A 14,742-nucleotide genomic window follows, 5' to 3' on the forward strand; every position below is an offset into this window, starting at 1 on the left:
ATCTTTAGTGGTTTTTGTGCTGTGGATGAGGAAGGTTTTCCTTGCAGTGCTGGAACACCCCTGGCACTGCCAAGATGCCTCCTGGAGCTGGGATCTGGGCTGCTGGCAAGGTGCCCTGTGCCAGGGACCCTGCTCCAGGGGGTTCTTCCCTTCCCTTTGCCCTTGCAGGGCAAGCAGCCTTTGGGGCAGGGATCCCAAACTGTCCCCTGGTAACTGCGGGGGAGCTTCTGCCCATCTCTGCCAGGTTTGGTGACCCCAATCCAGTGCAGTTCTCCCCAGGGATTGAACAGAGAAACGGGGTTTGGGCAAAGAGAGGCCAGAGGAGATCTCTGGCAATCTGCTCAGAGCCCCTGGCAGGGGCAGCCCCAGGGCTGAGGGGATCCCAGCCCATTTTGTAATGAGCTCTCACACTGTGTGTCCTCTGCAAACTGGGGAAAACCAGTCTGGGGGAGTGGAACCAGACTTCTCATTGCCCCAGGTGAGTTGTCTCCCCTCTGAGCCAAGGTGGACCCAACAATGTAGACATTGACACAGACAATGCTGAGCTGCACCAAGTACAGTGGATTTGTGGAGAAATTTGAGCTGGTTTTAATGTTCTGAGGAAAGAAGTGGGAGACTTTGTGCTTATCCAGTGTGTTCTGGAAATGTGTGAGTGCTGGGGAAAATCATTATTGGAAAAGTGACAACATGTAGGTGAAATGCAAGAGCAGGGATGTGTAAGACTAAATAAGATTTCTGAGATTTGGGACACTGAGATTTTCAGTCCACTCAAAAATAGGGGTAATGTTTGCAAAGGAAGATCAAAATGCAGTTCAGGCTGTTGCAGCAGCTCTAGCAGTGACCTCTGGGTTACTGCTGGGAGCTGTAGAACTGGAGCCACAACCCAGAGAGAGAAATGGGAATGACACGAGCTGTGGATGTTTCCTGTTAGTTGTGGGGATTGGGAGGATGTGTTTGGACACTCCTTGCTAAATTTAATGGTTTAGGGGTGAACATAGCACTGCTGGGGTATGGGCTGGACTTCATGGTCTTGGAGGGCTTTTCCAAACGTGTGGTGGTGTTTGCAGGGGTCCTGGGATGAGGGAAGAGATGAGAATCTTGACTCCATGTTTCAGAAGGCTGATTTATTATTTTATGATATATATTATATTAAAAGAAAATGATATACTAAAACTATACTAAAAGACTAGAAGAAAGGATTTCATCAGAAGGCTAGCAAGGAAAGGAATGGAATGGTAATAAAATCTTGTGACTGACCAGAGAGTCTGAGACAGCTGGACTGGGATTGGCCATTAATTAAGAACAACCACATGAGACCAATCAAAGGTGCACCTGTTGCATTCCACAGCAGCAGATAATTATTGTTTACATTTCCTTTTTGAGTCCTCTCAACTTCTCAGGAGAAAAGATCCTAGCAAAGGATTTTTCAGAAAATACGTCTGTGACACAACCTGACCAATTTTGCTTGAGATCAAGTGCAGGGCTGGCAGAGGAGTTTTTGCAAGGAAATGTGCCAGGGTGTAAATGTGGCAGCCAGAGTCATTTTTGGCAAGGGGACAGTGCTCTCAGTCCTGCCAGGTGAGCAAGCCCTTGGCCTGGGAGGTGGAATTCCTTCATTTCTCTCTTGTTTTTGGTTGTTGGGAGTGGCACAGCTTTGGGAAGCACAATGTTGGCAGCCCTGACATGGATTTGGGTTTCCCACATGGGCCAAAATTGGGATTGGGAGGATGTGTTTGGACACCCCCTGCTAAATTTAATGGTTTAGGGGTGAACCTGGCACTGCTGGGGTATGGGTTGGGCTTCGTGGTCTTGGAGGGCTTTTCCAACCTGAACACTTCCAGGTTGCTAAGATTCCAAGTGTGAATCATTACAACATGAAGTGCAGCCTGCACTTCATGATGGAGGGGGGACATTGCAAGAAGAGAGAGCAGGAAGGTGACACAGCCTGGTGGGATTCAACAGCAGCAGTCAGGAGGCTCCAAACACAGCCTGGGAGGTTGTGTGTGCACACAGGGATGGACACAGGTGCTGCTGCTGCCCGGAGAGAGAGGACAGAGCACACAGATGATGAATTAAGCAGGCAGAGGAATGGGGCTGAAGGAAGGGCTGATTTATGCTGAGGTGGTAGAGGTTCACCAGTAATGGTGAACTTCACTGGATCACCAGCCAATAATGTTGGTGAGCATGTGTGGAGCTGCTGGAGGGCAGGAGGGCTCTGCAGAGGGATCTGGACAGGCTGGATAGATGAGCCAGGTCCAAAAAGTTGAGGTTTTGGTTACAATGCATTATTTACTTTTCTTTGCTGAGCATCTCCATACAGTAGAACCAATCTATACCTTAACTTTTATCTATAGCCTATCATAACTACTGTAATTACCATATTCACGTAACTATTCTCCAATCACTCAACGTTAGTACATTACAGTTTAAGCTGGAAGTTGTTTTTCAGTTTTCTCGCAGTGGAAAATTCTGAGACCTTTTTTCTACTTGCCACATCGGCAGGCTTGTTTGCCTGTGCTGTCTTTGTGCTTGGTAAAAACATCTTCTTGTTTGGGGTGGGTTTATCCTTTGCTCTAAGCCATAAAAACCTCTGGGCTGGATTGGGAATGGTGTGGCCAGCAGGAGCAGGGCAGTGATTCTTCCCCTGTGCTCATCAGTGATTGGGGAGCACCTCGAGTGCTTTGTCCAGTTCTGGGCCCCCAATTTAGAAAGGACATTGAGGGGCTGGAATGTGTCCAGAGAAGGCCAACAAGGCTGGGGAGGGGTCTGGAACACAAGTCCTGTGAGGAACTTGTGTTTGTTTATCCTGGAGAAAAGGAGGCTCAGGGGAGACCTCATCACTCTCCACAACTCCCTGACAGGAGGGTGCAGCCAGGTGGGGACAGGCTCTGCTCCCAGGTGACCACAGACAGAAAGAGAGGACACTGCCGTAAGCTGTACGAGGAGAAGTTCAGGTTGGACATCAGCAAAAAATTCTTCACTGAAAGAAGAAAAATTCTTCACTGATTGAGCACAGGAATTGTCTGCCCAGGGAGAGGGTGGTGTCACCATCCCTGGAGGCTTTAACAAAGCCTGGATGGGCACCCAGTGCCAGGGTTTAGTCCATGAAGAGGTGTTGGGCCACAGGTTGGACTTGATGATCTCAAAGGTCTTTTCCAACCTAATTTATTCTGTCATTCTGTGAGCTGCTTCCAACAAAACCTTGCCATCTTCTCCAGCCTTCACCCAGCACACACCCATCCCAGGGCACCATTTTGCAAAGGGCTGTGTCACAGTGTAATTCTGGGAGTTATGGCAAGTTTACCTTTGGAGCTGGAACCAAACTGGTAGTTTCTCCAGGTATGTCTGAATCCAGGTAGAATCCAGGTAGAATGCATGTAGAATCCAGGTAGAATAAGTTCTTCTTTCAGCTCACCAATTATTTTGCCTATTTTGCTGCCCTATAATATTTTAGCAACAGGACGATGAATTTTCAGTTGGTGTTAAATTATTTCCATGGCTGCAAGGATATGTTCCCTTCTCTGTTCCTGAGAATGAACATGGCAGAGGTTTTACATGTGAAAGAGGATTTGTCTTGGGAATTTGTCAACAGGAGCTGGGCTCCTACATCAATCTCCTCAAGCAGAGGAGAAGGGAAATGGTGAAAACCAGCACAGCCCAGCAAAATGCAGAGGGGTGAAGCTGGTTTCAGAGGGTGGTGTCACCATCCCTGGAGGGTTTAACAAAGCCTGGATGGGCACCCAGTGCCAGGGTTTAGTCCATGAAGAGGTGTTGGGTCACAGGTTGGACTTGATGATCTCAAAGGTCTTTTCCAACCTAATTTATTCTGTCATTCTGTGAGCTTGCCATCTTCTCCAGCCTTCACCCAGCACACACCCATCGCAGGGCACCATTTTGCAAAGGGCTGTGTCACAGTGTAATTCTGGGAATTACAACAAGCTTACCTTTGGAGCTGGAACCAAACTGGTGGTTTCTCCAGGTATGTCTGAATTCAGGTAGAATCCAGGTAGAATTCATGTAGAATTCAGGTACAAGTTCTTCTTTCAGCTCACCAATTATTTTGCCTATTTTGCCATCCCACAATATTTTAGCAACAGGACAATGAATTTTCAGATGGTATTCAGAGCAAGTGATTTCCATGGCTGCAAGGATATTCTCCCCTCTCTGTTCCTGAGAATGAACATGGCAGAGGTTTTACATGTGCAAGAGAATTTGTCTTGGAAATTCAACAGGAACTAGGCTCCTCAAGCAGAGGAGAATTGAAATGGTGAAAACCATCACAGCCCAGCAAAATGCAGAGGGGTGAAGCTGGTTTCAGAGGGTGGTGTCACCATCCCTGGAGGCTTTAACAAAGCCTGGATGGGCACTCAGTGCCAGGGTTTAGCTCATGAGGAGATGTTGGCTCATAGGTTGGACTTGATGATCTCAAAGGTCTTTTCCAACCTAATTTATTCTGTCATTCTGTGAGCTGCTTCCAACAAAACCTTGCCATCTTCTCCAGCTTTCACCCAGCACGCACCCACCCCAGGGCACCATTTTGCAAAGGGCTGTGTCACAGTGTAATTCTGGGAGTTACAACAAGCTTACCTTTGGAGCTGGAACCAAACTGGTGGTTTCTCCAGGTATGTCTGAATCCAGGTAGAATCCAGGTAGAATTCAGGTAGAATTCAGTAGAAATTCTTCTTTCAGCTGACAAATTATTTTGCCGCCCCACAATATTTTAGCACCAGGACAATGAATTTTCAGATGGTGTTCAGAGCAAGTGATTTCCATGGCTGCAAGGATATTCTCCCCTCTCTGTTCCTGAGAATGAACATGGCAGAGGTTTTAGATGTGCAAGAGGATTTGTCTTGGGAATTTGTCAAGCAGAGGAGAAGTGAAATGGTGAAAACCAGCGCAGACCAGCAAAATGCAGAGGGGTGAAACTGCTTCCATAAAGCTGTAGGAGGTAAAAAGGGCTTTTCTTGTATGTGGATAGAAATATTTGGAGATAACCAGGCTCATAATGTATTTGGACATAAAAAATGCACATATTGGGTCAGTGCTGTGGAGATCCTTGAGCTGTAACAGTGGAGGTGGGTTTCTGTTTATAAACGGAATATAAAGAGCATATAATTCTATAAACACAAGGTAGGGAGCTCAGGAGTGACGCCAGGTTGATGTCACAGCCAGCTTGTGTTGATTTACCTTGTCCTGCAACATCAGGTGAAGCTTGGAGCACATTTAGAAGTGAGTGGAACTGGTGGAGAGCAGCAGGACCAGCCTTAAAACTGAGGGTGGGAGAAATATTTGGATAGAGGGGAAATAGGGCAAGAAGCAAAGTTAATTACTGAATGGCTTTAGTGGAGGGATGGAAAAGTGACCCTTACCTCATATATTTTTTTTTGGAGAAAAAAGGATGGATAGAAAAGTGTGTTTTGACTGTGGCTGCCACAAATGTATGAAAAAAAAAATTCCCCCAAAATCCTACACCTCTTCTCTTGTTTGAAACCCTTTGTAAAAGGGAAAGAAAGTCACACTTGCCAAGATATTGATATTTGTTGTAAATATACAGAAATTTGGAAAATTTCTTTAAAATATATTTAGGATTGTTTAATATCTAAATTGAGTGAGTTTACTCCTGAAAAGTAATGTTTCCATTTTTTTTTAAATGGCAGTGATTCTAAAATCAACTCATGGCATGATTTTATTCTGAAAGTTAAAAAACATCAACATAGGGAAAGAATTCCCTCTGGAAACCTGTGAGGAAAGTAATTTTATTTTAAATGACCCTCCTGACCCTCTTCAAAAACATCTGAGAGAAATGGGAATCTCAAGTTTACATGGAGCCATCAGCAAGCTAAAGGAGCCATAAATCAGAGCTCTGAGTTCATGTAGGTGTCTCCAGATTTACCATTGTGGTAAATTTACCATAGATTTACCATATCTGTGTCCAGCTGCTCCAGAGTCCCACTGGGGGAACGTGCCTAACATATCCTGAAACCTCAGGGTTCAGTGGCAGAATGAGCAATGAAATTGCTCAAAGAAATTGCTCACCAAAAAGAGTTTTTTACTCAAAAACTTAAATGGCAGCTTTATTGGAATCACTCTGGACTAATTCAGATGGCAAATCCAAGAGAATGGGATGATGGAGGTTTCACTGCACCATCAGTCCCTAGGCGATCTGTGCAGTAAAACAAATAAATAAGTTTAAATAAACTAAAATATGTAAATAAATACATTTTAATTTTTTTTAGTAAATAAATTGATTTTTGATAGAGGAATCTGACTGGCAGAATAAATAAATGAGGAATAAGATGGAGAATAGGAGTTGTGGTGCAGGTGGCTTTCTGGAAACAGTGGGACAAATATGATTGAGGGGAATATTAAGGAGAGTGTGTTTGGGAGAGCAAAATGCAAAATACCACACGAAAAGAAAGTCAGGAGGTGGAAAAGTCCCAGGTAGATGGATCTGTGCGTTCACAGAGATAAACAGGATTTTTTTGGTGGAGCATTTAATTGTTGAATGCTCCATTTAATGCTGTTCTGGATATTGTAGAGGCCTTTGCTATTGTGTAACTCTGGGGGTAATTACAAATTCACATTTGGATCTGGGACGAGACTTCTGGTTTTGCCAGGTACATTTACCCTGATTTTTTTACTAATTTTCAAGTTTGTTAATACAGAGCAAGATCTGGGGAATGGCAGCTGTCAAGGGCATTGCCCACCTCTAAACCTCAGGAGGACATTGCTATGATGTCCCTTCTGCTCCTTTCAACAATGTTAAGAAAATATTTTGGGGGTCAGAAGGAGCAATTCTGCCTATCTAATCCACTCTCTGAGATGGATTAACCCAGCTGTGTGACAATTTCAAAACAAAAAGACTTCAAGTGGCTGCTCAGGAACCTCCTGAGACCCTTTGTCATTTCCACAGCCTGCTCTACCACATGGAAGGCTTTATCCTTATCCTTTATCCATCTTTATCCTTCAGTAAAGATGAAATTGGGCAGCATGGAAAGCTCAGAGCATCATTATTTACTTCTCACTTTCCTGTAAAGAGAGGTGATAAATAGAGGTGATAAATAAACAGCATCTCCAGCACAGGCACCAGTTCATCAAGCCAGAATAACAGGTCACAAGGCTGTGGTTAAAGTAAATGGTTTTTTACCAAAATTATCTCAAACCTTCATAGCAGTGGGCAAACAAACCGAGGAACTTACAGGAACTGAACTGCAGCACCAGAGCAGAGGCAGCCACCACTCTGAGTAAGAACAGGAAACTAATATTTTGCAAAAGTGCTGAAGCTTCCTGTGAAAAACAAGACTTTATTGTTTTGTGTGTTCAAGATCAAAGTATTGCACAGATTGAAAAGGAGAAAAACACCCTAATTTGGAGTGAGGTAGATATTTATCTCTTCAGAAAGCACAGTACTGGTGATGAGAGAGAAAGAGAGCAGCCTGACAAATTCCTCCTCTTCTCTTTCATTTCCATGTACCCCATGGCAGTGACCTGCCCTGGCTCATCTGTGTTTTATACAGGCATTTATCATCAAACTTTTTACAAGCTCCTGCCTTCCTCTCCCTAAGAAACAGTCAAAAAATTTCCAAAAACCAAGTGGGAGCAGGGGAGGTGAGGGAGTTCCCAGCAGACATCAGGCTGGGATGATTTTAGGCCATGATTTAGACTGTCACCAGGCCAGGTCTAAATCATGGCCTAAAATCATCCCTGAATCATTCCTGGCCTTTACAGATGCTCCAGGAATTCTGCCTGGCCTCTCTGTGTCTCCCACACAACAGAAGCAGCTTCTGCACCATCTGCTGTAGATGCTTTGGCTCTCTAAAAGTGTCCTGGCACAAGATCCCAGTGATCAGGCAGCTTCCCACTGGAATTACGGAGAATCTCCAGCCCAGGGGCTCTCTCCACTGTCACACACACCCCTGGTGCACCCAGGCCATGGTGACAGAATCCAGTGAGTTGCCCCCAAGAGGAATGGCTGGGTTGGGTATGGACATCCAGGTGTGGATGTCCATGAGCCTTTTCAGGTGTTCCAGGGATTCTGTTTGGCCTCTGTGTCTCCCACACAATAGAAGCGTCACAGACATCCTTTATGGAAAATCCTTTCCTTGGGATTTTTCCTCCTGAGAAGCTGAGAGGCCTCAGGAACAAAATGTAACCAATGGTTATCTGCTGCTGTGGAATGCAACAGGTGGGTCTGGGATGGGTCTCATGTGGTTGTTTCTAATTAATGGTCAATCACAGCCCAGCTGGCTCAGACTCTCTGTCCCAGACACAAGCTTTTGTTATCATTCCTTCTTTTTCTATTCTTAGCCAGCCTTCTGAGGAAATCCTTTCTTCTATTCTTTTAGAATAGTTTTAATATAATATATATCATAAAATAATAAATCAGCCTTCTGAAACGTGGAGTCAGATCCTCTTCCCTCATCCTCAGGCCCCTGTGAACACGGTCACACAGAAGCAGCTTCTGCATCATCTGCTGTAGATGTTTTGGCTCTCTAAAGGTGTCCTGGCACAAAATCCCAATGATCAGGCAGCTTCCCACTGGAATAATGGAGAATCCTGCATTTCCAAGTGGCTGTATGTAAGATTGTAGGAACTATGGATGTGTAATCTGACCTAAATCTTCTTTTCTCCTCTTTGCAGAAGTGACTCCATCTCCCTCGGTCTACAGGCTGACCTCCAAAGATGCCCAGGGTCTGGAAATGTGCCTCATCACAGATTACTCCCCTGAGAAGCTCACTCTGAGCTCAGCTGAGCAGCAGACATCTGCAGTGGTGGGGGTGGCCACTGATGGGGACAGTGAGGAGTCCAGCTACCTGTCCACCTACTGGGCCACGAGGGATCAGCTGCACTGTGCTGCCAGCCACGAGGGCTTTGGAGAGCTGGAGGGAGAGGACCCTGAGAGTGGTGAGGGCATTTCTGGGGCTGTCAGCAGGGTTGAGCTGCTCTGTGCTCCCACAGGACAGGGGAATGTTGCTTTGTTGCCTCTTTCCTTGCCAGATTAATCCATTTTCTGACCCAGAGATGGGGCAACTCAGAGGTGTTTTAAAAGCTTTTATTCTGTTTTCAGCCTCATGTGAAGGGTGAGACAATACAGATGTTATAATTCACATTATGACAATCAGAAGCTAATTATTTCCTAATTATAATACATTATAAGTGTTTCTTGGCCTATCAGCTTTTGCCACACCACACTCATTGTAGTAAGACCCACAAAGGGTAATTTTAGATTATTTGCTTAAATGCCTTAAAGCAAATAATCTAAAATTACCCCTCGTGGTTCCTACTACAATATATCTTTCATAGTTCTATTTCTGTAAAGTATCCAGTCTTTTTTGTAAGGCCACCTTTTGGAACTTGTTTGGAGAATTTTCTATAAATTCATTTCCCGCACTGTAAGCCTCTGGCAAGCAATAGTTCCTTCTCCCAAGAAACTTAAGTATTACTTAATCTCTCAAGGCTGAATTGGGATTTTTCAGCCTGGAAAAGGGAAACATGATAAGCATTTCTTGGGGAATCAGGTTTTTGCCACACCATGCTGTAAATGCCTTAAATCCAATAATCTAAAATTACCCCTCGTGGGTCCCACTACAATGCATCTTTCATAGTTCTATTTCTCCAAAGTATCTAATCTTATTTATAAAATCATCCTTTGAAACTTGTTTCTAGTTCCATTTCTCTCTCAGCAATGTCTGTCCTGTTCCATGGCATTTCCAAGTCAGCATTTCTCATCTCCAGGTTTGCACACAGATTCCCACTGTGTGAGCCTTCTGCTAGGCTTGGAGAATTCCCTACAAATCCATTCCCCACATTTCCCCCTCTCTCGTGAACAGAAAAAGCTTTTTTGATGGTTTTGATTATTGTCTCTCCTTTGTTTATTGTCTCTCCTTTTTTTATTGTTTCCCCTTCCTCCTTGGTGGAAACAGGATTAAGGATCAGCAGACTGGTACAGTCATAGCAGAACACACTGTGGGGGGATAGAAAGCTTGAAATTCCTTTGTCCAAAGGGACTTTGAAGTTTAATTAGATCATGTTTTATGCTTGCCCTGAAAAAAAAAGAGAAAAGAGTGTTTATGGGAGGGTTTGTTGGCCAGAAATCCTAATTTAGTCCTTCTAAGCAGAGCTATCACCATAGACCTCTGAAGAAGTATATTTTTGTTATTAATCAAATTTATTGTCCCTCTCTGCAGGTGCCAGTGCTGTCTGTGTCACAGGGCTGTCCCTCCACTTCAGGACAGGTATGTAACACAGCATTTTAGGAGAAAAGTTTGCCCTGACTAAAGTAAATGTCTTTCTGTCACCATTGAGTCAGATGACACAGAGTTGTATCAAAAGGCAAAATCCCATTTATTTGATCCTCTCCCCTTTCATACCTTAGTTAGCTACAGGTGGAACTGATTGGTCATTTAATCAACAGTGTGGAAAGCCAGGGCATCCAGGGAATATTTCTGTGTCTGCTCTGGGCTGCCCCAGGGGAGCACTGACTCTGACCCTCATGCATGGAGAAAGTTTCCTGAACGTCAACATGGACTGGGAATCCACAAAAGTGTGAAACAGATTACAGAGAGCAGTGTTGGTGCATCACTTGGTGAGAAATTGAGGTTTTGGGATTTTTAGTGTGCTGTGGATGGAAGCAAGAAGGAGGGCACAGGGTGTTGTCCTGGGTTTCTTCTTCGGGGGTTTGGGTGGCATTTTGTAATTGGGCAGAAAAATCCACATTGGGATCAGTTATTGGGTTAAAAGGAAAAATAATCAAGGTGTCAGTTCTTAATTGGATAGTTCAGTCTTAAAAGACCTTGTAACCAGAGATTGTTGGCCATTTAGTGCTTTGCTAATGAAAAGCTGCCGAGCTCACAGTAGTGAGACTGTTTTACTGATAAGAAATAATAAACACTTGAGTTTGAACATTTAATACCATCTCAAGTGCCTTCAATCCTTTCCCAGAGAAACCAATAAATACATTTCACATGATTGGCTAGTTAACAAGACACCCATTTGTAAACAACCTTACGAGGAAAACAGCAAAACAAATTTTTAAAAATCACCACCTGCAGATTGTTTCATATCTGACTATCACTGCTTATCCCCAGCTCCCTAAAGCTTCCCAAGGCCAATTCATGGGAAATTATTATATACATAATATAATATATTATATAAATTTTATATATATATAAAAATATAGATAATGTAATATAATGTAATATAATAAATATAATAATATAATATAATATATTTTAAATATATGTATACATAATATAATTTTTAAATATATGTATATATAATATGATATGATATAATATAATATGATATGATATAATGTAATATGATATAATATAATATGATATAATGTGATATATAATATAATATAATATAATATAATTAATATAATATAATCTCGCTTTCTCTCTCTCTGACCAGACTTCTCTCTCTCATCTTCCCAAGTTTTTGCTGGTTTTCCCTGCTTGCAGAATTCTTTCTGAAGCAGCAAAATGACAGAAAATTTCCCCAAAAGGGCCCCCAGAGGTTTTAAACATCAAGGCTGAAATTTGTGGTGTTCGTGCAGCCTTGCTGATCCAAGTTGATAATTTTATGCAGTGTAGTCATGCTCTTGCTCTGACTCACCACAGAGCTGCTGCTGCTAAAGGTTTAAAATCTTGAGAAAAACATCATTCTGCTGCCCACCCCAGAGTGGCTCCAGGTTCTGCTCTGAGTCAGCACCGCTGCATTTCAGCTTTCAGAGGAGCTGGGTTATTTTGGGTGCACAAACACCTCGTGGAACAGCAGCTCGCAGGTGGTTTCTGTGCTCAGGGGTCGCTGAGGGCTCTGGGGGTGCTCACAGTTCAGTCCCAGAGAGAGAAAAGCCAGATCAACTTTCCCAGGAATTGTTCTGGGGAGTTTTGAGAAGGCTGAGAGAAAGAACTGAAACAATCTTGCAGCCGGTGTTTGGAACAGTTGATTTCTCATAAGATGTTTACCAAAGGCTGTCTTCTTAATTAGCCAAGGGTGTTGATTAAATGACCAATCAGGTCCACCTGTATCAGAATGGTGTATAAAAGAATGGATTTCTAATGAAAAATGTATAAAAGAATGGGTTTCTAATGAAAATGTATAAAAGAATGGGTTTCTAATGGAGAATATATATATAAAAGAAATATATTAAATAATATTATATTAATAATATTATTTAATATATTTAATATATATTAATATATTTAATATCAATATATTAATAATATATATTATTATATTATATTAACATCATATATAATAATTATATATTAATTATTAATATATTTAATATATTTAATATATATCTAAAATAAATATATTAGATAATATTATATTAATATATAATAAATATATATAAAAGAATATATCTATAAAAGAAATAGAATATATTTCTTTTATATATTTAAAAGAAATATATAAAAGAAATAGAATATATTTCTTTTATATTATTATATAAATTATATCTTTAAATATTATATAATTATATATTTATATATTATATCATGTATATTTATACAATATATATTTTTCTATCATATATAATATAGATTTATATTATTTTCGAATACTAATGGTTTTGTAACTTCAGATTAATATAAAATTCAAATAAGATTGTGTTGTATGATTAAAATCTGAATTGTTTTCCCCCTGCCCATCTTCAAAAAAATTTAGCAGGGGGAAGGAGGGCTGCCCCAGCATCCTGGGTTCACAGTGCACAGTATTTAAAACCAGAGTGGCTTATTGGATAATTAAGTGGTTATTGAATGGAAGAAATTAAAGTTTCTGAGTCCTCCTCCCTCCCTCATTTCCTGCCCGACCAGCTGACTCCATGACACAATGGAACAACTTGGTTAAAAAGGGCTTTTAAGTCCTCTTAAAAGGACTTAAAATGTGGGACACGAGGATGTCTCGGTGCTCTTTCAACTCTCATTTTCTGGTTTATTTTTTCCAGATGAGCACTTGAACACCCTGTCTTTGTCACAGCTGGGCCTCAAAATCGTTTTAATGAAAGGAATCATTTTTAACGTGCTGATGACCGTGCTTGTGTGGAAGAAAAAAAAGGTGAGGATGCTTGGAGGGGGGGTCAGAAAACATCTGGATTGGTTCTTCAGCTGTGAATGCTCCTTCCCTCTGGAACAGCTATTTTTGCAGGCTATCCAGACTTATTTTGTCTGCCAGCAGTAAAATCCCTCCCTTCCTCTGGCCACACCATTTTCACCCACCCCTCAAGTGCTCTTCCTGGTCCATAAGAAAATATTTTCCCTTTCGAGACATTTCTCCCTTCTGTTGGTGCATCCATCCCTTCCCTTGCCTGCATTCACCCATCAGATTTCTCCCCTCACCTGTCTCCAGCTGGGACAGCTCAATGATTATTGACTTTAATATAAATTCTAATATATCAGCTTTCCCCAGCGTCTGTTTTACTCTTGCCTGGACACTTCAGCTCTGCAGTTGTGCAGCTGTCACCTAAATAATGATTTAACAAACCTTTGTTTTTGTTACAGGACTGAGAGGAACCAGCTGGGGCAGTCCTGAAGTGCCAAACCCATCAGCTTTGAGAGAGCATCGGGAGCAAGAGGGAGCCCAGGGAAATTCCTTGTGCAAGGGACACCCCCCTGCTGCTCTTACACATCACACCAGCCATCTGATTCTAAATTGCTTCATTTGCATTGCTATAAAAGTGCTCAAAATGAAAGATTTCCAGCGTTCTGCCCTCTAGATATCTGGGTCATTCACCATAAAGTGCCTCCTTTGCATGAAGCACACTTTGCTATAATTTTACATTGCCATTAAAATGGCAACTTCTGCCTGGAGCAGTGCTGTGTGTTAAAAACTGCAAGCTAAATATCACCTGAGTGGGAATTTTTCCTATTTTGGTAGCTTTAGGGTGCACCCCCAGAAACCTTTCCAGGTGCAAAAGAAACCCTTTGAAAAGAGAAGGGAGGCTGACTCAGGATGCACTGTCCTGCCACCCTTTGCTAGATCAGAGCAAAATATCCCATTTTTTCCCTAAAGGATGAGCTGCAGGTTTCCCAGAAGTCTCAAATTCAGTGAAATTGTCACTTCAATATCACAGAAAAAAAAAAAGACCTTTCTTTATTATCTGACCATAACATCTTGATTTAAACCAGTTTAAGATGCTTTGTGTTTAGTAAAAATACAAACCACTTTTGTTCTTTTTGTTTACTTCTAACAACCGGAGATCTCCCAAGCTCTTTTTGTAACAATTGCATAAAAATGTACTGAAATATTTACCTGTCCATGTGTGCCCACCTTGGAACTGTGCTTGCCTGTGGCGTCTGCATGCTGCTAATCCATGAACTGTCCTGGCACCCATGAGATGTCTTGGCATTTCTTGAGGCTGTTATCAAACAATTCTTATAAAAAACGAGAAACTTGTTGGTCTTTTTTATTTGTTGTTTGACGCATTGCTTCACCCTTCCAGCTGAGCTTTTTTGGGGTGGGAGGGACGGGATTGGATCCAGCATGGAGGGTGGGAATAAAGTGAATAAAGTCCTTTGGTAGGACATCTGTGCTGTGGGGAGAGAGAAGGGGGAGCCCCTCTGCCCCAAGGGGAGGCTGGGCTGGTTGGAGACAACAAAATCATGGCTTGGTCCCACTCAGGGTCACACTAAAAGAACAGGAGAAAGGATTTCATCAGAAGGCTAGCAAGGAATGGAATGGAATGGAATGGAATGGAATGGAATGGAATGGAATGGAATGGAATGGAATGGA

At 42.3% G+C, this 14,742-nt stretch overlaps 1 protein-coding gene across 1 annotated transcript in view; it reads left to right on the plus strand.

Moving 5' to 3' along the window:
- Positions 1–14,405, plus strand: part of LOC136567194 (M1-specific T cell receptor alpha chain-like) — a 109,459-nt gene extending 95,054 nt beyond the window's left edge. Inside the window, exons 4-7 of the mRNA XM_066566695.1 lie at positions 8,641–8,904; positions 10,188–10,235; positions 12,959–13,068; positions 13,512–14,405. Coding sequence (XP_066422792.1) covers positions 8,641–8,904; positions 10,188–10,235; positions 12,959–13,068; positions 13,512–13,517 — 428 coding nt within the window. The 3' untranslated portion in view covers positions 13,518–14,405. The remainder of the gene's footprint in view (positions 1–8,640; positions 8,905–10,187; positions 10,236–12,958; positions 13,069–13,511) is intronic.
- Positions 14,406–14,742: the final 337 nt, after the last annotated feature.

This window comes from Molothrus aeneus, chromosome 28, assembly GCF_037042795.1.
Source record: "Molothrus aeneus isolate 106 chromosome 28, BPBGC_Maene_1.0, whole genome shotgun sequence".
NCBI classification, from domain to species: Eukaryota; Metazoa; Chordata; class Aves; order Passeriformes; family Icteridae; genus Molothrus; species Molothrus aeneus.